Source organism: Anas platyrhynchos, chromosome 1 (genome assembly GCF_047663525.1).
Source record: "Anas platyrhynchos isolate ZD024472 breed Pekin duck chromosome 1, IASCAAS_PekinDuck_T2T, whole genome shotgun sequence".
Taxonomy (NCBI): Eukaryota; Metazoa; Chordata; class Aves; order Anseriformes; family Anatidae; genus Anas; species Anas platyrhynchos.
The window spans coordinates 168835565-168856585 of record NC_092587.1 but is presented as its reverse complement, the minus strand read 5'-3'; the positions used below and the strand labels follow the sequence as shown (position 1 = coordinate 168856585).

At 35.0% G+C, this 21021-nt stretch overlaps 1 protein-coding gene across 4 annotated transcripts in view; it reads right to left on the bottom strand.

Moving 5' to 3' along the window:
- Window positions 1-3068: 3068 nt before the first annotated feature.
- PCDH9 (protocadherin 9) overlaps window positions 3069-21021 on the bottom strand; it is a 735508-nt gene continuing 717555 nt past the window's right edge. For all 4 annotated transcript variants that reach the window (XM_072032509.1, XM_072032510.1, XM_021273965.4 and 1 more), the window contains one exon: window positions 3069-5823. In XM_072032509.1, coding sequence (XP_071888610.1) covers window positions 5450-5823 — 374 coding nt within the window. In that variant the 3' untranslated portion in view covers window positions 3069-5449. The remainder of the gene's footprint in view (window positions 5824-21021) is intronic.

The following is a 21021-nucleotide window of genomic DNA, read 5'->3' as shown; positions in this document are numbered from 1 at the left end:
AACAGCAATAACAACAACAAAATAACCATATTTTTCTGCATTTGTTAGCATTAATTTCAGTTTCTGAATAAACTACATTGTGTTTTTTTAAACCTGGAGATTACAAATTTGCTTCCTCTCAAACATTTGCTAGTCCAATGCATGCTAAAATACTTGTTATTTTGGTTAGTAATTGTGGGCCAGGTCCTGACATTTTGTTTTATAATAGGTTCACATAAGCCTGAAAAGTCAGGATCTGTTTCTTTATGTTATGATCTTACAGTGCTCAACTGGTTGAAAATAAAATATAAAATGGGACCTCACAAGAAATTTATCATATGAACAGCTGTGTTATATATTATTTTTTAGAGAAACCAAACTGACAAAGTAAATCAATCCACTCAGGCAATGTGTGGGGAGAAAAATAAAAATAAATTAATTAAAAGATGACTTTAATTTGAAAAGGAGGCATCTATAAATAACTGTTTTCTAGAATGAGAGGAAGAGTGATAGGAGGTTTTGGATTATGGGATGATTGTATTTGATGGATGTATCTACTAAGGTGATCATCAGTGAAAGTTTGTTTTTTTTGTTTTTTTTTTTGAATAAAATAAAACACCTAATGTTAGTTTACTTAGAGTTTGACTGTCCATGATGTATTGAATGGATTCACATTTCTAGTTGATATTATATCATATTTTTACAGAGTAAAAGAGACTTCACTGCTCCAGAATTCATTTCCACTTTGAAGATTTTCTTCACAGTAGAAAGCAAGCATATACATTAAATAAAATTGAGGTTTTTAAACACAATTATGCTTAGCATATTAAGCAGGAAAGAACTGAGGATTTAGAGACGATGTTGTGAGTACTTAGTTGCTTTCACTATCTGAATTGGCATACATGAGTACACATGCTGTAGAGAACTCTTACTGCTTATTTTATTTTAGGTCAACAATACATGTCGACCTAATACATATAGAAAGATTAACATCTGAATCAGGTAAATATTTTGTGGTCACAGCAAATCAGACTCATCGCAGACTACTTGTTGTTCTGTCTGATCTAGATAATCTAGATACGATACCACTGAATCACTCTCATGTCATTAGTTTGTAACCTGTTTTTGAGGTATCAGATACTACTGCTTAAGGCTGTTAGACACTACACATATATTTTTTATCATACCATGGGTCCCACATCTCACCTATTTCCATGTGCCATGATTCTCACTGCATCCTTCTATTTTGGAAAGCTACTAGTACACTCCCTTTTTCAAAACTTCCCAAGACAAAACTTATCTCCATTGTGCACCTCTATTCTGTATTTCTCTGTTTTCTCATGTCAGCTTTGACAGTCTTCATCATTGCAGCACTTTGCTCTCTGACAGATATGCATTTCTTCTTTATGTCATTTATAGATTCAAAGCTTCCTAATTTTCTTCATTAGACTACGTTTAAGTCCAAATAATTCTTTCTGATCATGATTCATATTTATAACTTGCTAAAAAATAATCGTCACATTGGATGAGTAATGTAAATATCATAGTCTTTTTATCTGTTAAAATTGACTTGTATTACTGCATCCTCCTTAATTCTGCTCCATGTATCTTTCTGTCTGCCTTCAGACAGTTGCTTGGGAAATCATCCTGACTACTCTGCCTTTATAAAGAGTTTGGCACAGATTAAGTAACACTAAACAAATTTAATCTATACCTGTTTTCTATTTTCTATTTGGACAAAGAATTGGTGATAATAAAAATAAAGGACAATTGAAAAAAAGCAAACAAAACAAACAAACAAACAAAAAAACTTTGGTTTAATTTTTATCAGTCCTTTCAAACTGAAAAATAATAATAAATAAATGGTACCCAATTTTCATAGTTGAAGAAAAAAAAATAGAACTCGAATGAGGAAGGTGTCCATATCATTCCATGTTACCAATAATTTTAAGTTATGTTTAGCTTCAGAGATACAAAGATAGCAAACTTAAATAAGGTTCAGCTGCCTTCTCATTTTGTGCAGTGGTATTGTTTTTATTTGTCAATATTTTTTATTATTTTTTGGGGTGTGCTTGTGTGAGTTTTATACAGAAGTACACACTAGTACAGATTGAACAAAATAGTTGTGAATTAAAAATGTGTATTTTTACTGAGTAGAGGTTTAAACCTGTAGAGGTTTAGGGCCAAATCCAGATTACATGGAAAAATATCCCTTTGGATTGAGGTATAATCCTCAGCGTTACAGGTATTTATTTCCTACTGTTTTTTTGTTTGTTTGTTTGCTTGTTTTGTTTTTGTTTGTTTGTTTTTCATGGGTTTTGTTTGCTTGCTTCTTTGTTTTGTTATAATAAGTATTTATATGTTGGATAAGGCTTTAAGCATCTGGAACTATAGTAAAAAAAAAAAAAAAAAAGAGAGAGAGAGAAATTTCACCTGCCATGAATTTAAATCATATTTGCTTGTACTCCTCCTGCACAGGTTGACATTCAAATGTCAGCACATTTGAATTGAGGAAACTGAATGAGGAAACAGAAACTGCCATTTCTGTAGTAATAGTCAAATCATTGTGATTATTCTTACTTATAAGGAAGGAATTTTCTGTCTTTGATAGGATTTTTTTTTTCAAACATAGTCTATTTAAAAAGGCACATATAAATTAAAATAGTTGGTGTTATTTGGGTTTGTAAATAACTATTCTATTTCTGTTTTTAATATGGAACCCAGTGCTATGAACTGTTGATACCTCTACTACCTCTACTTTGAAAATCAGCATGTTCAAAAATAGGTTATTTTTTGTTGTTACTTCTTTTTCGGGGTTGCTGGTTTCCTCTCCTCTCCTCTCCTCTCCTCTCCTCTCCTCTCCTCTCCTCTCCTCTCCTCTCCTCTCCTCTCCTCTCCTCTCCTCTCCTCTCCTCTCCTCTCCTCTCCTCTCCTCTCCTCTCCTCTCCTCTCCTCTCCTCTCCTCTCCTCTCCTCTCCTCTCCGCTCCTCTCCTCTCCGCTCCTCTCCTCTCCTCTCCGCTCCCCTCTCCTCCTCTCCCCTCCCCTCCCCTCCCCTCCCCTCCCCTCCCCTCCCCCCTTTTTTCTCCACTGTACCACAACAAAAACTGTTGTATATCCATACTTTTTTTTTTCTTGTAAGAAAATATTTGCCATGTTTTGATAAGACTTTTTTTTCTATTCTCAAATGAAGGACTGAGGTAAGTGCTAACCTTTCTATATGCTATAGCTGTACTATTACAAAGATTCATGACAGTATGCTTATTATATATGTTGAAGTATGTCCCTCAGCATTTATCATTTCTTCTATATTCCATTCTGATGAACCAAATATTCTATATGAACCAAATGGACCATGATATGCTTGTAAAAATAACTAGAAATTCAGAATGAAACAAAACAAAACAAAAATGAACCAACAACAAAAGAAAGGAGAAATTAACAGGAATAAAGTCCCTGTGGCATCTCCTGAAGAACTAACACAACACAGCCATGAATTCAGAACACTTATTGCAGGAGCTGAATAACTAAATAACGCTGAAGTGGCAAAGCAGTAACAAGGATAACTGATTAAATATTTATTCTGTCAAAGTTATCAAACACCCCTCACAAACTGACATAAGTACTGCAATAAGCAATGCGTCCCTAGCCCATTTTATGCCTTTTATATTGTGGAAGGAAAAAAAAAAAAAAAAAAGTGAGCTGCTGTATACAAAAGAATAAGGAAGAACAAAGAAAACGTTTATGTTTTTGGTATGAATAAAATCACCTTCAGATCATCTAACTGTTTTTTGTTTGTTTGTTTGTTTGTTTGTTGTTTTTAAGACTGAAATTTCAGTGTGGCATAAGTAACTTTTGCTTTATTTCTGTAAGGACCTTTTTTTTTTTTTCCGCATGCTATTTATTTGTGTAAATTATCTGTCATGCCTTAACAAAAAACATCTAGGAATGCTTGGATTTGGATTTACTTTGCGTGCAACTTAGATCTTATTAACATTAGGAGTCACTCTGCTAGTTTGATGGAGGTGACATGACACTGGTACCTGCCAGGCATTGACCAACTATGATAACAAACAGTTAAACAGCAATAATTAGAGATTTATCCCTTTAGTTCCCCCAACTAGCCTACCAGGAGAATGCTCTGTTACATCATGAAGGCACAACACATTAAATATTCTGTGGTTATGGTCTAAAAACACTTGTGTTACTACAACATTAATTCAGATGAAGATCAACACAAATGCTGCTGTTTCAGCAATACAAACTGTCTTAGGTATAGACACACACTTGCCCAATTAGAAAAACATGATTATTGTATTTTGTTCCTGTATAATTTCCTCCATATATTCTGTCTGAGATCAATGTCAGCTACCACTCGTTAAATGCTAGACTGCAGCTAACTTGATCAAGGATTTCAAATTAGCATCTTTCCCCCATACCTGTTCCACCAACAAAGACCTAAATATTCTCTCTTTTGCAGTCTCCCTGTTTTATGAAACAAAATGGAAGTTAAATAATAATAATAATAGCAGTTTGCTAATATTTTAAGCCCTTACATGTACCCTTTCATTGCTTAATATTTCAGGAGGAAAAAAAAAATGAATTAAAAAAAAATAAGGCCGGCATCACTTGCTACTACTTAGAAAGAAAAACTTTTTTTTTCTTTCCTTTTATTTTTTTTTAATTTCCTTTCTACCAACACCCTTCTCTCCCACCTCATCAATCATGTTTTGCATTTTAACACAAGTTCTTTGAGCTCCTTGGAACGTAGTGTGTCAGAGAGAATACTAACACAGAAACACCATCACTGAAAATGAAAGCAAAACAACAGGAAGCAAATGAAAGAAAGTAAAAAGCAATTGTGAAACACCGAAATATGCTACCATATCTTTTCAAGTGAATGTTATAAGTACACGAAATTTGTAAGTAGTAATTGTTTCTATTTACAAGTATTTGAACACTGATTGACTTATAAGTGTCCACTAACATGGTTAATAGCACAATAGGTTTAATGTTTACAGTTTCAGTTGTTTTGTTTGCAATATGATCTCAAGTATAATGGTCCCAGCATAGTTCAATGACAACAAAAGCACAATTTTCTAACTGGATATTCTTTTTAATCATTGCAATACACTGAACTTTCTTGCACTCTCACTCTCCAAATGCATCTTCCGTTGTTCATAGCAGCAGTCCAGGGTCAAAACAAATAAACAAACAAAAAGAATATTTGCAAACTGGAGAGATCGCTGCAGATTTTAATCAGGTCTATTTAACAAAATCACACAACTAGTAGTAACACTCTTTCCTGTTTCAGGACATCATACCTTCTACGGTGCTAACATAAAGATATGCATATCTCTAGTAGGTGAAGCATAGTTCTAGAGGTCTACCTAGTACATAAAGCTCTGACACACACACACAGTATTAGGAAGTCTAAGTAGGCTAAAGTCATTGGTCCAAAGTGATCCTTTCTTATAGCTGGTGCTCCTTTGGACTCTCAACAGCTCCCGAGGCCTGTTTATAAGACTTCAAATTGGCCAGAGGAATGTCAGTCATGTGATTACCAGTGTTGAAGTGGCCCTCACTGGAACCATACTGCTTTCGGTCACTGAATTGGTTTCTGTTGCTATCTTCTTTCCAGGTCCTGGTCAATGTGTGTCCATTAACTAGTTTGTCCTTCTTAACCCATTCTTTCTGAGGTGCAAAGGTAGAGAGAGGAGACTTTGGCTGTTGGTACGATCCCAAGCTGGGAGGCATCCAACAGTTATCTGAATGACCCAAAACCAGGCATTCTTGCGTGCACATCTCCGTAGCTTCAGCTAATCCTCGTGGTCCTAGAGGCCCATCTGTAGAAGACAAAAAAAAAAAAAAAAAAGGGGTGGGGGTGGGGAAAGGGAGAGGAAGAGGGCGGAGGGAGAAGAGAGTAAGAGAGGAGAGGAGAAAGAGAGGGAAAAAAAGACATAATATTAGATTGTGATATTTTTTATTACATGTGTACATAAACGTCATAAGAAAATTAATGAGTTTGAAACAAAATACTGCTCTCTTTCAGGTAAATCTGTTAATGTTCATGGTAAATTTTAGATAAATTTTCATCGCATTGGGATGGCTTCTTTGTGGGGCATGTGTTCTCTATATATACAGTCTCTGAATGTAGGCATATACATAGTATACGTATGCATATACAGTTTTCAAAAGTGGAAATGCAGTTCTATTAGCCCTAAGTTATCAGTCTCAAGTCCTACTTTGAATAAATATAACTCCTCTATTCATTCATACTTACTGAAAACATAGATCTAGGTGGGTGAATACGTCAGTGGAAGTAAGTATAGCCTTGCAGATTTTGAGTGAGAATTTATGTTCCTAATAAAATTCTATAGTCTTCTTTAATGTTCTGCTCTGCTTTCAGCTCACCTTGTGCCTGTAATGCCTTGGCAAACTAACAGCCTACTTCAGTCTGAGAAACACTTCTGTTATCCAAAAATGGGCTGCCCAAAGGAATTCTCTGAAAAATTGTAGCTTCTACTATTTTACTAATTCAGATCAGGGTGCATAATTCTAGATAGCTACCCATAAAGCTCTGATGTACACTCCCCAAAAGTGGGAGCCAAATTAAACTGTGCTGGATTTGATATGAAACCATGAAACACTACAAAGATTGTAATAGAAAACAGATTAAAAAACGTGATTCTTTTGGCTATTAACACACATCTCAGCAAAAATAAAATTAAAGGGATAAGAAAAAAATAAAACTTATGTAAATCTTGTTTATGATAAAGATCTTTTCTCATAATTCTCTGTAAATGAGGAATAAGAGACCACAGGAGGCAGAAATGAAGACTGCTAATGCACTATGAATATTAAATATCCACATCATTTTTCACAACAACTAAGGACACAGTTGGCCAGTTGCAAACATCTTGCAGTCTAGCAGGTCAACCATGTCTTCAGCAGCACTAAATTCTTCTAAGTCTTACTGCATTCCAAAATGACTGAACTTTCTCATCTGACTAGAATGGGTTTATAAGCCAGTAAAAAGGTAGAGAAACCACTTCATGTGTCTTTGTGAGATATTTCTCAGTATCTGAGATAGATATGCTTTGTCATGATTTGGTAACTGTATTGCAATTTTGAGCAAGAATTTTGAGACTTCTTCCTGTCTTTAGAGTAAATCAACTGGCTAGTGTTGTAGATATTTAAAGAGTTAAGGAGACATTTTTCCTTGATTAAACATCCCAGTGACAGGAAGGAAATTACAGATTGATTTTTGAGAAAGAATTTTAGCAGGTAGGAATGAATAGTGAAGTTATAAAGCATCTTTAAAAGCAGTACTAATCAAGAAAAATGTCAGTGGTGTATCAGCAAAAGTGTCTTTACAATAATATAATTGAGATGCAAAATGATAAGTGAGGACACTTTAACAAAGATTTCTGTTTTACAATGCTAAAGAATATTTCATTCTCTTGTACTCCACGCATGTACATTAAATTACTCTTAGTAATATGCCTTTTTCTGATTACTCAAATTATCCCAATTAATTTAAAGGAAATTACTATTCTTTCAGTTTTTGTTTGTTTGTTGTTTTTTTTTTTTAAATTGTAACATAACAACACATGGTAGTCATTTCCATAGATTATCAACACACTGCTTTTACACACACATTGAGAATGTAATAAAATATATTTCTGCATGTTCAAATATAACTTGTTGTGTTATTTCTGAATAGCTCCTCTTTTTGAATATCTGAAGAATACAGTGTTGAAGTGACAAAACGCAATCAGCCGCGATCTATTATTTCCAACCTGCCCACTCTCACAATATACTGCTGTCTTGCTGACCAAGGAGGAAAGGTTTGACTGGGATTTAAACTTTCAATACATAAAGAATGCTCACCACAGAATAACACATTTCAAAAAATACAGTGTATGTCCTCTGTGCTTCCAATTTGCTGTGGAGTAAAAAGTAAACAGTAGACCCTTCCCTACTACAGTTCTGAAGGGGATAAGTTTATTTTTCTGCTTAGTTAAATACATTTCAAGAGATAAGGCATTTATTTCCATTTACAATGTATGATTAATCAGCTGATTTTACTTAGGATAAAACATATGTGTCCCTCTAAACTACATTAAACACTTTTTTGGGGAAGATCTACTTCATGTATTTTGCTTTCTTCTTTAACAGTTCTAGGCTGATGATGCCATTAAGCTAAGAATGGGCTTAAATATACTTTGCCTTAGTCATATTTAAGCTGTTAAATTTTATGGAGAGCTCTGAAATATTAAGATATCTATTACTGTGAACAACAGAGAATAGGAATGGGATGACAATGCTGAGATGATCACCTAATCAGGAGGAACAGTTCCTTTTTCCGCGGTCATTGTTTTTGTTTTTGTTTATTTGTTTCCAAAGGTTTGGTTTGGCTTGGTTTAACAAAGAACTGCTGTCCCACTTGGACTGGTGCACACATCCTCAACCATTCAAAACTCCTTATGCAGAGATTTCAGCTAAAGCCAAGACCATCATAGCCCCTCTAGGGGATGAATTATAGTTTTTGTATGAGTGTAGGTCACATCAAAAAACAGCTGTAAGCAGAGTGAGACCTCTGCTCTTAGAAGGGGACTAGGAAAACCAGAGTAACACTTGCACACTTGCTTTAGCTGTATAATCATTCAGATAGCTGTGAGGTATGGTGCAAATTTGCACACACCTCTACTTATGCTTGTACACAGAAATCTGTGAATGAAATACATATTCAGACTTAGGAACAGGTTCACACTCCTACTCATGTCAGTGTGAATATTTTCAAATACTCTGACTCATGCTATCCAATCTGTAAAATACAAGGAAGGTTTACTTGCTTTATTAAAATATTGTGAAGTTTAAGTTTCTAGAAGGCCTTGGAAGGGTCCATCTAATACATAATTAAAGCTAAATTACTTTAATTACTTTTGTTTTAAACCATCACAAGACAAAAAGAATTCCACAAAGTTTTTTTGTTGTTGTTTGTAAACATAGATTTCTTTAAGCAATCTATTTTACTATTGAGCTGCTACAAGGAATGATCATTCTGTCTGGTTCAGGAGTAAGGCAGCTTCATTCATTATGTGTGTGATGTCTGTCATATCTGATTTCCAGTTAAGTCCCTTAGGTACAAACACGATGTTTTTGTAAATGTTTTTGATAATAATGTGGATTATGAGAATTTAAGGAACTCTACAAGTATCCTACTGTGAGATTCTGGAAGAAGAAAATAAACAGATATGCTTATTTTTTTTTTTTTAAAGGACCACGCACACAAAAAAAAAATAAATATATTTTCTTCAAGGAATAATAATCACATATACAAAAAAAAAAGATATTTGGGTTTTCTTTAGCTTCTGTTTTGTGTAATTATGTTCTCAAGTATAAACATATTCTTTTCTCAGACTCTCATTATTCAGATTGCTATTCAATAGTATGAAGTGAAACAATCATGAGCAGTACGATAGGAGAGAGATCTTCCATGGGTAGCTTGCACTGAAGAGTCAGCTGTTTTGTATAGAGAAAGCACAATGTTGACTTAATAGTAATTATCTTTCTCCACCAGCACAGCTGAACAATAGCTTTCACCCAATTTTCTAAAGTTGTTTCATTATCACATACAATGACACCACTTAAAAACCTGTTCTTGCTGCTTTAATTTTATAATTGAATTAATTTGTTTTCTTTCTCTCCATAAAAATGTCACTGAATTTTCTGTATCAAGTATTTCCACACTGAAGTACTTATTGATATGCTTTTTTCAAAGTTTTTGTTCTTTGAACAATCCGTATTACATGAAGCTGGTTATCAGTCTTGGCTGCTTGAATATATAATGACACAAGTGCTGATAAAACTGTACAAGCCATCTGTCTCTGGAGTTAAATGTTTTGAAAACAACCACAAAAGTGCATAACAAACACTCCCTTAAATTGTCTTTGTAAATATTTATATCAGGTCTTACCCAAAAATGTTTTTTTATTCTTTTAATAGCTGTCAAGCAGATGTATGACTTGCTTCCTCAAAAGCAGACAGGTGTAAGAAGGAAAATAATGTATGCCACTAAGTAGCTAGTCATATCCTAATGGTGGAATTTCTGTGTGGTCTTTTATCTCTTTTTATTATACCCTGAAGCTAAATTGCTGTTTCATTGATTAACTTACTGCTGCAATTAGCAACTAGCTTCTGGTGTGTTGACCAGCTGCTTTTCAACCTGTTTCTTTAAATTCTCTTCCTTAAAGCTGGAAGTTAGAAAATTGTTATCAATGCTGAAGGAGTCAAGAGGAGTCAAGACTTTGAGATAAGTTAAGTTCATTAAGACAGTTTGATTTTTTTTTTTAATGTTTTCTTTTTGGAGGTGTTATCATTAAGTACATTTGAAAAATAGCTGTGTTTCAGGCAATCATATTTATTTAACTTTTTGTATTACTTCTTAAAAAAAAAAAGCAACAATAGTAGCAATGATATTTTCAGCTCTATTTAACCTCAAATACAGAGAATTGTGTGTTTTGTTTTGTTTGTTTCTTTAAACTTTCATGGGCTACTTTACTAAATGACCTTTTCTGAAACTGCATGTCTTTTACAGCCTTTTCCACATATATTGGACTCAAAATGACATTTCTGCATTTCATGGAGATTTTACAACTGCTATATGTAATAAATACAGAAACTGTAAACTAGTTTATAATAAATATGTTATTTTCACACTTTTTTTTCTCTTAAGTATTATTGAAATAAATGAGAACCTGTTCTTTATTTCTAGCCTGGTTAAATGTTAAAAAAAATTATTTTCTTAATAGACAGGGGAAAAAAAACAACAATATTTTCTATATAATTATGTGAAATACTTAAGTGATCCAAATATTTTCCACTGAACTGTAGATGTCTACGATTCAAACTATAATTCCAAAAATTGTACATGATGACTTCTTTGTCTTTATCAGATTAATTTTGCATTGGGAGATTATTCAAGTACATGAAATTCTGCTTCTGCACAGAATTGCCTCAGTCTTCTGATGACTGAAATGTTTCATGCATAAATCTACTCAGGGTTAAGAAAGTAAACGTTCCCTTACCTTTATAATAGAATATCTCAATGTGGTTGGCATTTTAAAAGCACAACAAACATATAAAAACAGGTTGTAATTTTGAACAATAGAGCAATGCAAGCTAGTTTTTCTTCCTTTAGTTTATACTGACAGGCAGATTACAGAAAGGTTTTCTGCCTTTTTGATAGTTTGTTTTGTTTTTCAGAAATCACTTGTATTTAAAACATTTCTGGAAATGTGTGAGGCACAGCTCCAGTTCCCTTTTCTTTCTGATAGATTCAGATCCCTCTCTCCCACAGATGTACAAAATCAATGTCAATCTTGCTAATAAGAGCTCTTCTGAAAAACAAGAAGCTTTTCTGTATTCCTTTCTGCAGAGATAGTATAATAAAAGGGAATACTGAAATTAGTAATCTACTGTTGAAGTGTTTTTTAACACCATGATTGCTATTAGAAATTATTATGAATTTTCTGTCTTGAGTTCCATTCACCTATAGTTCCTTTCATTGTAGCTTTTGAAGTGGAGTAACCATCTCTAAGCTTATTTTTGTTTGTTCTACTTCCTGGATAATTAATTCTATTACTGTTTACAAGTTACATCTCCCTCAGTAATAGCTTTGTTGTCATCGTGTTATTTTTAACTTACCTAACTTTCTGTGACCATCTCCAATTACTTTTTTCTTTTTTTTCTGAATACATACATGTATATACACTTCTATGCATTTCCTTTTGTGCGTGTTCATGAAGTACTTATGTACCATAGAATCCACACTTTGAAACACAGGCAGGCTGGACTCATTTTCAGTTCCTTGCGTTTTCAAAGGCAAAACAACTTCCAACACTTGATCTTTAAAAGTTTAGCTTTTTATACAGTATTTTGGAGACTAAAGCATTTGGCTTCCTAGACCTGCTTACTTAGATGTTTCTTAGAAGGAATTTTGTGGCCTGTTTTGGCAGACTTGAACAAAAATGCTGCTTTATCCACTCCACTGTTCAACCAGATGCAGAGCAGGTGACAGAAGGCTGTTTGTGCGCTGCTACATCTAAGCAAGTACACTTAGAGAAAGCATATAAGGAATTTCAGCAGTGTTTAGTAGTTTAGATTTATTTATAATACAACAAAGTGTTCTAAACCAATGTTTCTAAAAATAATAAGTTCAGCTTATGAGTAAGTCTTTCTACCTCTGCCATCAAACACACTTTTGAAATTAGTTCAGTTGCATGTTATTACCTTACTGTTCTAGTTCTCTTACACCAGAAAATCTTTAATACTGAATTTATGTGGGACTCAATACTCTGAGACATCTCTGAGTAAGAACGTACTTCTTTATGGTATCTCAGTTTGGTAGCTTGAAAAGTCACAGCGATTTAACCAAACTCTAGGACTCATTTGTCCATATAAGATAACATGCAGCCCATTTCCCAACTCAGTGGAATAAACCTTATCTGACTGTAGAGTTTCAGAATGGTTTTCCAAGAAAAGGGGTGGAGTAACCATCCCTGGGGGTGTTTAAGGAAAGGTTGGACCTGGTGTTTAAGGGCACGGTTTAGTGGGTGACATTGATAGTAGGGGGATGGCTGTACCAGATGATCTTGAAGGTCTTTTCAAACCTTTATGATTCTGTGATTTTTAATAGGGGTCAAGCTTGCTTAGGTTTGTCTTGATTTTATTAATACATAGATGAACTGACAAAGATGATGTTTGGGACCATTCTGCAGGCAAGTCAAAACTCTCTGAAACCAAAGGGGCATGGTCCATGCAATCAAGGGTATAGGAATATTCCACAGGTGCTCTAAAGCAGTCATGGTCTGGAATAGAGCTGAGCTGCGGAGTGATTAGCTCAAACCTGTATAATTCTATGCTCCTCACTGGTCATAATAATCTAGCTCTGTTAGTTATCACAGACTGCACACTGCCTATGTTCAGATCTATATGCCATCTTATTTTTTATGATTTAACTGGATGAAAGCTTGTATTAAAAAAGGAAAAATACCTTTAATGGGTAATTTCCTAGTTCTTTCTGTTATTAAAATTCTATGTATCATCAAATATAAAAATAAAAATGTGTTCTGTATAAACTTTTACTGAAGAATGTAGCCAATTGTATCACACTTCAGAAATATAGAATATAAAATAATCTGCTTTATTACTCTGGTTTAATGCATACTGTCATTAAAAACAAATAAATAAACAAATAAAATTTGTTTTCCACACTGATATTAGGGGTGCAGATAGTAATATTATAGAATGAGGATGCCAATGCCATCTACTTGGACTTCTGTAAGGCTTTTGACACAGTCCCACATGACAATCTAATCTCTAAATTAGAAAGATACGGATTTGAACAGTGGACCATCTGGTGGATAAGGAATTTTCTCAGTGGTCGCATCCAAAGAGTAGTGGTCAATGGTTCTATGTTCAGGTGGAGGCCATTGGTGAGTGAAACCAGTACTTTTCAATGTTCTTATCAATGACATAGACAACAGGACTGAGTACACCCTCAGTCATTTTGCTGATGGCACCAGGCTGAGTGATACACTTGATACCAAAGAAGGAAGAGATAACATTCAAAGAGACCTGGGTAGGCTGGAGAAGTGGGCCCATGTAAATCGCATGAAGTTCAGCAAGTCCAAGTGCAGGGTACTGCACCTGAGTCAGGGCAACCCCATACATGAGTACAGACTGGGAGAACAATTTATTGAGAGCAGCCCTGTGGAGAAGGACTTGGGGGTTTTGGGGGACAAAAGGCTTGATTTGACCCAGCTGTGCACTTGCAGTTCAGAAAACCAACTGCACCCAGAGATGTATCAAAAGAGGTGTGACCAGCAGGTCGAGGGAAGTGATTATCCTCCTCTTCTCTGCCCATGTGAGATCCCACCTAGAGTACTTCATCCAAGCTTGGGGGCCCCATCACAAGAAAGATATGGACCTGTTAGAGTCCGGAAGAGGGCCACAAAGATGATCAAAGGACTAGAGCACCTCTCCTCTGATGAACGGCTGAAAGAACTGGAGGTGTTCAGCCTAGAGAAGAGAAGGCTCTGGGGAGACCTCATTGAGGCCTTTGAATACTTAAAGTGATCTTATAAAAAAGGATGGAGAAGGGCTCTTTACTTGGGTAGATAATGATTGGACGAAGGGGAATGGTTTTAAACTACAAGAGGTTAGATTTAGACTAAACATTAGGATGAAATTGTTCACTATCAGGGTAGTGAGGCACTGGCACAGGTTGCCAAGAGAAGTTGTGGTTGCCCCACCCCTGGAAGTGTTCAAGACCAAGTTGGATGAGGCCCTGGGCAACCTGACCTAGGGATGGAACTAGATGATTCTTAAGGTCCCTTCCAATCCAAGACATTCTATGATTCTCTGATGAGAAGGAAAAAAGAAATGTAAATAGGATTTTTGAAAACTAACAACAACAATAACACAATGGTTTTTAACTATAACAATAATAATAATAAAAAGATTAAATGAAGCTACTGCCATGAAGAATGTTATCTCATCTAATCTTCTTTCCTCAAAATTAACATTGTTTCCCAGATATATATTTAATCTTAACAAGATCATCTCATTTAACAAATACAAATACCTAGGAGGATTCAAATGAAGCTTATAATTTTGATTAGATTACTTAATGGATTTGAAGTACAGTCAGCATTCAAAGATTTAGATTAATATTCATTTTTAGCATTTTTTTCCTTATGTGGCTGTTTATTTTGCTGCTTATATATATGTATATATTCCCAAAGAATGGTGATGGATGGTGACAATAAAGTGGTCACAATCATTTTGTGTCAAAAGAAAAGGCAACCATGTCCAAAGAGGGGCAAGAAAGATGGTGAAGGGTCTAGAGAACAAGTCTTTTGCGAAGCAGCTGAGGGAGCTGGATTTGTTTATCTCTGAGAAAAGAAGGCTCACAGAAAACCTTATTGTGCTTTACAATTGACTTAGAGGAGGTTGTATGGAGGTGGGGATCTGTCTCTTCTTCCAAGCACCTAATGATAAGAGGAAATAGCCTCAAACTGCACTGAGGGGGGTTAAGTTGAATACTTGGAGAAATTTCTTTACTGAAAGGATTTGCGTGGCATTGGGAAGTGGTTGAATCATCATCCCTGGAGGTATTCATGAAATGTGTACATGTAGAACTTCATAGAATAGTTTAGTGGTAGACTTGTCAGTCCTATAGTCAAGGTTGGAATAGATGACCTTAGAGGTCTTTTCCAACACGAATGATTCTATAATTTACTATCTTTTGTCTCTCACACCTCTGTATTTGTGGCGCTTGATCAAAATATTTTGTTGATTTGATTTACAGTTAACCTGCTGAGACAGCAACACTTTTCACATGGTCATATTTTCTGATCTATTAATAGGCCCCAAATATGCTGTCAGTCAAAACAAACCTTAAGTCTCCATTTGAGAGATTCTGTCAATTGTTTATTATAAAATCAAATTTGGGCAAGTAATTCATCCACATTGCGTATGAAAAAAATATAGGATTCAATATTAATAAAGGTAGTATCCAATATGAGAACATCTGGCAGAATGCTGGAAAACTACTGCCACCAAGATAGCTGTGTAATATTTATTTCTCTACTATACAGTTTTTAAACGTTTTATGCAGCTACAATATGCCTTACCATTAGTTTATATACAGAAAAAGTGAAAACAGTCAACTTGCTTTTAATTTGAATTTTATGATTTTAAAAAGAAATCTAAATAAAATGGTTGCTTTTCTTGGTTGCTCTCTATCCCCTAATAGAAGCCTGATCTTCTTATGTGTAATAAATACATATCGTGCCTTGAGGCCAGGAGTGGCCTCAGGTCCTGATGATTTTATCCTAGTAAGGATATTGGCTTTACTAATCCATAACTGAATAAAAACACAAGTCATTATCATCATATACATGTATATATATATCTATATGATGAAAGTGCTACATGTTCAGATATGTATATATTTATGTATTTAGTTTGTATGTACATTACATATATTTTATGCATTCTATTATATATGTATTATATATATATGTATTTTATTCAACTTAAAAAAAAAAAAAACTTTTTTTTAATAGCAGAAATTAATAAATAGTATGCCATATATTCATAAAATCACAGAATGGTTCAGGCTGGAAGGGTTCTTTAAAGATCATCTAGTCCAATGCCCCTGCAAGTGAAGGAATCACTTAAGAAATGAGCAACTTAATTGGTACCAAGTCAGTTATACAGTCAGTCAGTCATCCTAGCTTCCTATTGTCAAGATAGAGAGAAACATTTGCACAGATTGATTCAGTGTTCTGAAGACTTAGTTCACTTTCTGGAGGTGCAAATTTCTGTCCATTGATAAAAAGAAAATTCATTAATAAAAAGTGAATCCATAGATAGCAATTATCCATCTAGCTCTATATGTTTAAAACGGGTGTCATGAGTCTAGGATTTTGTAGCCATTCTAGAGAATGTAAGAATAACTTGGAATCTGTCCTTTTCTAAATCCAATTAAATAAAGATTTTCTATTATAAACAACATGGTTACAGCAGCCAGTGAATAAACCATCAAACAGCTACACAAAATACCCAATGGCAGTAACAATGATACTCAGGAAGAAGGATTCTATAAAGCCTGTAAAAGACTTGTTGGAGCTGCTAGCCATAGTGAACTTATCTTTCAGAAAATAAATACTTCAAAATGATTTGAGTTCTCCACACTTTGAAATAGGTGGAGAACTCTGAAATGTTGCTATTTATGAGAGAAGACTGATATTTGAGGTTTCCTGAAGTCCTTATAGTAGGACAGGTCATACAGTTAAAAGCTTTGAGAATATAAAACTTTTTTTTTAAGAAAAAGTGAAGATGCTTATATTCCGTGGTTGAGATTTAAAATGGTATCTTTGTCAGCTATTTACTGCACCATAAACCCGTGTGGGCTTTAAACTAGGAAAAAACTTTATATTCATCCAGAGACATATATAGTTTTCTTTGCTGTAATATCTCTGGGATATTCAAAGTACATATAAAGAGTTAATGAAATCCAAGCCAAGTGTTAGGTTTCAGTAGTTTTGTTGGTTTATATACATCTTAGTTGGTAAGTCATTCAATAGTTGTCCCAAATATCTCCAGCTCCCCTGGAGATATTTGTAATCCACCTCGTAATCACCATGTATCTCCAGTTTCCCTGTAATCTTGGAATATTACTAGTAATAATATCTGGCCACTAGTCTAATACATACAGGATAACTTAAGAACAAAAGTTTATTTTTTTTATTGCAATACATTTTTTTTGATATGAGGTATTGTATTCTAATAAAATTTAACTTTCTCTTAAAAAGAACACAGCATGTTTTAAAGTGACATAAAACTTTGTTCTTTCAAGCAAGTTCTAGAAATAGCAGTAGGCCAAGTATCTAGCATAACTTGACGAAAAGTCCAGAGAACTACAGAGTCTCCAAAACAGAAGTTAACTGTAATACACCACAGATACCACAGAGCATATAAACAGGACACCAGGATAGAAGCCAGCAATAATTATCGTATTAATCACAGATACTGATAGTTTCATTTGATCTAGCTTTTATGGAAAAGGATATTTTGCCTTTGTCATACAAAGTTTCCATACTTCCAGGAAAGTCCAAGTTTTCACTACATTTCTGCATTCTTATATCAAGCAAACTGCAGTTTTATGAGATACTCCTGGATGGGGTTTTCAGTTTATTTCTCTCCAAAAGTAACAAGACTGGATTTTTAATCTTGGGACAAAGATGATCATAACATAACCCCCATTTTTAAAAACAGAGGTAAGGGAAGACGTATAGAACTACAGGCCAGTCAGCCTCACCTCTGTGTCTGGCAAGATCATGGAGCAGACCCTCCCGGAAACTATGCTAAAGCATATGGAAAATAAGAGGGTGATTGGTGACAGCCAACATGGCTTTACTAAGGGCAGATTTTACCTGACAAATCTTGTGGCCTTCTACAACAGAGTTAGAGCATCGGTGGATAGGGGAAGAGCAACTGACATCATCTGCCTGAACCTGTTCAAAGCATTTGACACTGTCCCCATGATACCCTTGTCTCTAAATTGGAGAGACATGGATTTGAGGGATGGACCACTGGGTAAGGAACTGACTGGATGGTCACACTCAAAGACTTGTGGTCAATGGCTCAATGTCCAAGTAGAGATCAGTGACAAATGGTGTTCCTCAGGGGTCATTATTGAGACCAGTTATGTTTAGTATCTTTGACAGTGGTATGGATGGTGGGATTGAGTAAACCCTCAACAAGTTTTCTGATGACATCAAGCTGTGTGTGGTGTGGGAAGGGATGTCTCCCTCTGGAGGGAAGGGATGTCGTCCACAGGGACCTGAACAGGTTTGAGAGATGGACAAACCTCATGGAGTTCACCAAGATCAAGTTCAAGGTGCTGCACCTGGGACAGAGCAATCACAAGCACAAATACAGGACTGGCAGAGAATGGATTGAGAGCAGCCCTGAGGAGAAGGACCTGAGGGTGTTGGTTGATGAGAAGCTCAGCATGAGCTGGCAATGTGTGCTTGCAGCCCAGAAAGCCAGATGTAACCTGGGCTGCATCAAAAGAACCATAGCCAGCAGGTCAAGGGCAGTGATTGTCCCTCTCTGCTCTGCTCTTGTGAAACCCCACCTGGAGTACTGCATTCAGCTCTGGGGCCCTCAGCATGAGAAGGGCACGAACCTATTAGAATTCCAGAGAAGGACCACAAAGGGCTGGAGCATCTCTCTTATGAAGACAGGTTGAGGAAGTCGGGATTAAGCCTGGAGAAGAGAAGCCTGGAGAAGAGAAGGCTCCAAGGAGACTTTATAGTGTCCTTCCTCTACCTAAAGGAGGACTACAGGAAAGATAGGGAGAGACTCTTTTTCAAGGAGCCTAGTGACAGGACAAGAAGTAAAGAAAGGACAAGGTGTAAAAAAGGGTAGATTTAGATTAGATGTTAGAAAAAAAATATTTTCTATGAAGGTGGTGAGGGTTCCTTCACTAGAACACAATGCCCAAAGAAGCTGTGGATCCCTGGAGGTGTTCAAGACCAGATTGGACTGACTTTGAGCAACCTGATTAGCTGGAAAGGAATCCCCGCCCGTGGCAGGGGGGTTGGAATTAGCTTATCTTTAAGGTCCCTATCAATCCAAACCATTTTGTGATTCTATGAAAAGTGCCAAGTTATTAGTTTTGGGAACTTTAGCAAATTTTTAACATAAAGATGTTATTGGTATAATGATCACTTACAAGATCAGTGTAGTTTCAGCTTAAATTCTATCACTTAGCTGTATTTATAAACATTCAACCCTATTTCCTAGGTATAATTTTTAATTTTTTAACAGTAGATTAACCTGTATATAGCAGCAAGTGCCAAAGTAAACGTTTTTCTCATGATTGTATGAATTAAAAATGATAATAATAATTATTATAACTATTATTAAAAATAAAAAATAAAAATCAGTTGCTTACTTGAAAGACTACATGAAAAATGGGAGCAGGAAAGACAACATCAAAAAGTTACAGATCTTGTACTCCAGAGAGCAATTCATCTAGCAGCAAAATGAAAATACGTACATATACTACAGTGTTTAAAAATATAGTTCAGGCTATCTTTATTTTATTTTGCACACAGATATGAAATATGTAAATAAATCTAAGTTAAAATCCATCTTTTTTTTTTTTTTTAATGAAGCTTTTTAGACTTTTTGCCACTTGACTATTTTCCTGGTTATCTTCAGCACAATTCAGACTAAAATCAAACTTAGGTTAAACACAATTTGTTGCAAATCTGTGTCAGATGCCTTATGTGTAAATTCTATTCTGTAAATAAGTAGCTTAACTGAGTTGAAAGGATCTTTTGAAGTATACTTCTCTTTGTAGAATTAGGACCTTAAACTGCGAATTTAAGCTACATGAATCTGAATAACTGAAGTATCTGTAGAAAGTGCCTAAATTAGGTGCATAGAAAGCTTGACTATACTGTTATTTTTGTTTTCCATTCTACACAAGATATATGCTTGATAATTTTCACAGGACACAGATGTCAGAGATGCCATTAAACTAATCCAGAGATGAAAGAACGATTTCCCAATTCTGCTTGTATAACCATATCTCATTTAGTTTAATGTGTAAAATTTAGTTCAGTGCCAGTAGAATTGTTAGAATTGCAGGTATATTGCATGAATACTAGAAAAGGCTTTATTTCCTTACATTTGACTCCTGCCAATGCTACAGTTTCTTCAATTTCTTTAAAAACTGTGTTCACTTGCAATGTGTTTTGTTGTTGTAGTTGTTGGTTTGTTTGTTTTGTTTTGTTTTATTTTCAGGAGATATCTGTGTCTTTTAATGAGCTTATATAATCTACAATAAAGCTGCCATTAAACAAATAGTCCTGAGACAAAACATAATAATATGCCTCAAAATGAATTTGTATATCTTACATATAATATGCTGAATATTAATGTGGAAGCTATATCAGCATACACTGTTTTCCAACTAAATGTGGTTAGTCACACAGTCCTGTTATAATTCTTAGCAAGAGCTATACTGAAGAAAAAAATCTTCATGATACTAAAGAGGAAATCAAATTATACTTCACGAGAATAGTGAATCCACATTTAATGGATTGAAAAGTTTCTTTCATCTTCTTCCTACTTAATGAAAAATCTCAAAAAACTAAGCTTTCCAAAACTCTTAAACTTGCTTCTTTTCTTCTCCTTCTCCTTCTCCTTCTCCTTCTCCTTCTCCTTCTCCTTCTCCTTCTCCTTCTCCTTCTCCTTCTCCTTCTCCTTCTCCTTCTCCTTCTCCTTCTCCTTCTCCTTCTCCTTCTCCTTCTCCTTCTCCTTCTCCTCCTTCTCTTTCTCCTTCTCCTTTTCTTCTTTTTTTTTTTTTTTTTTTTTTTGTATTACATTTATTCTTGCAAATAATTCTAAAAATACAGGCCACTTCAATTTGCATCCAAACCTAAGTACAC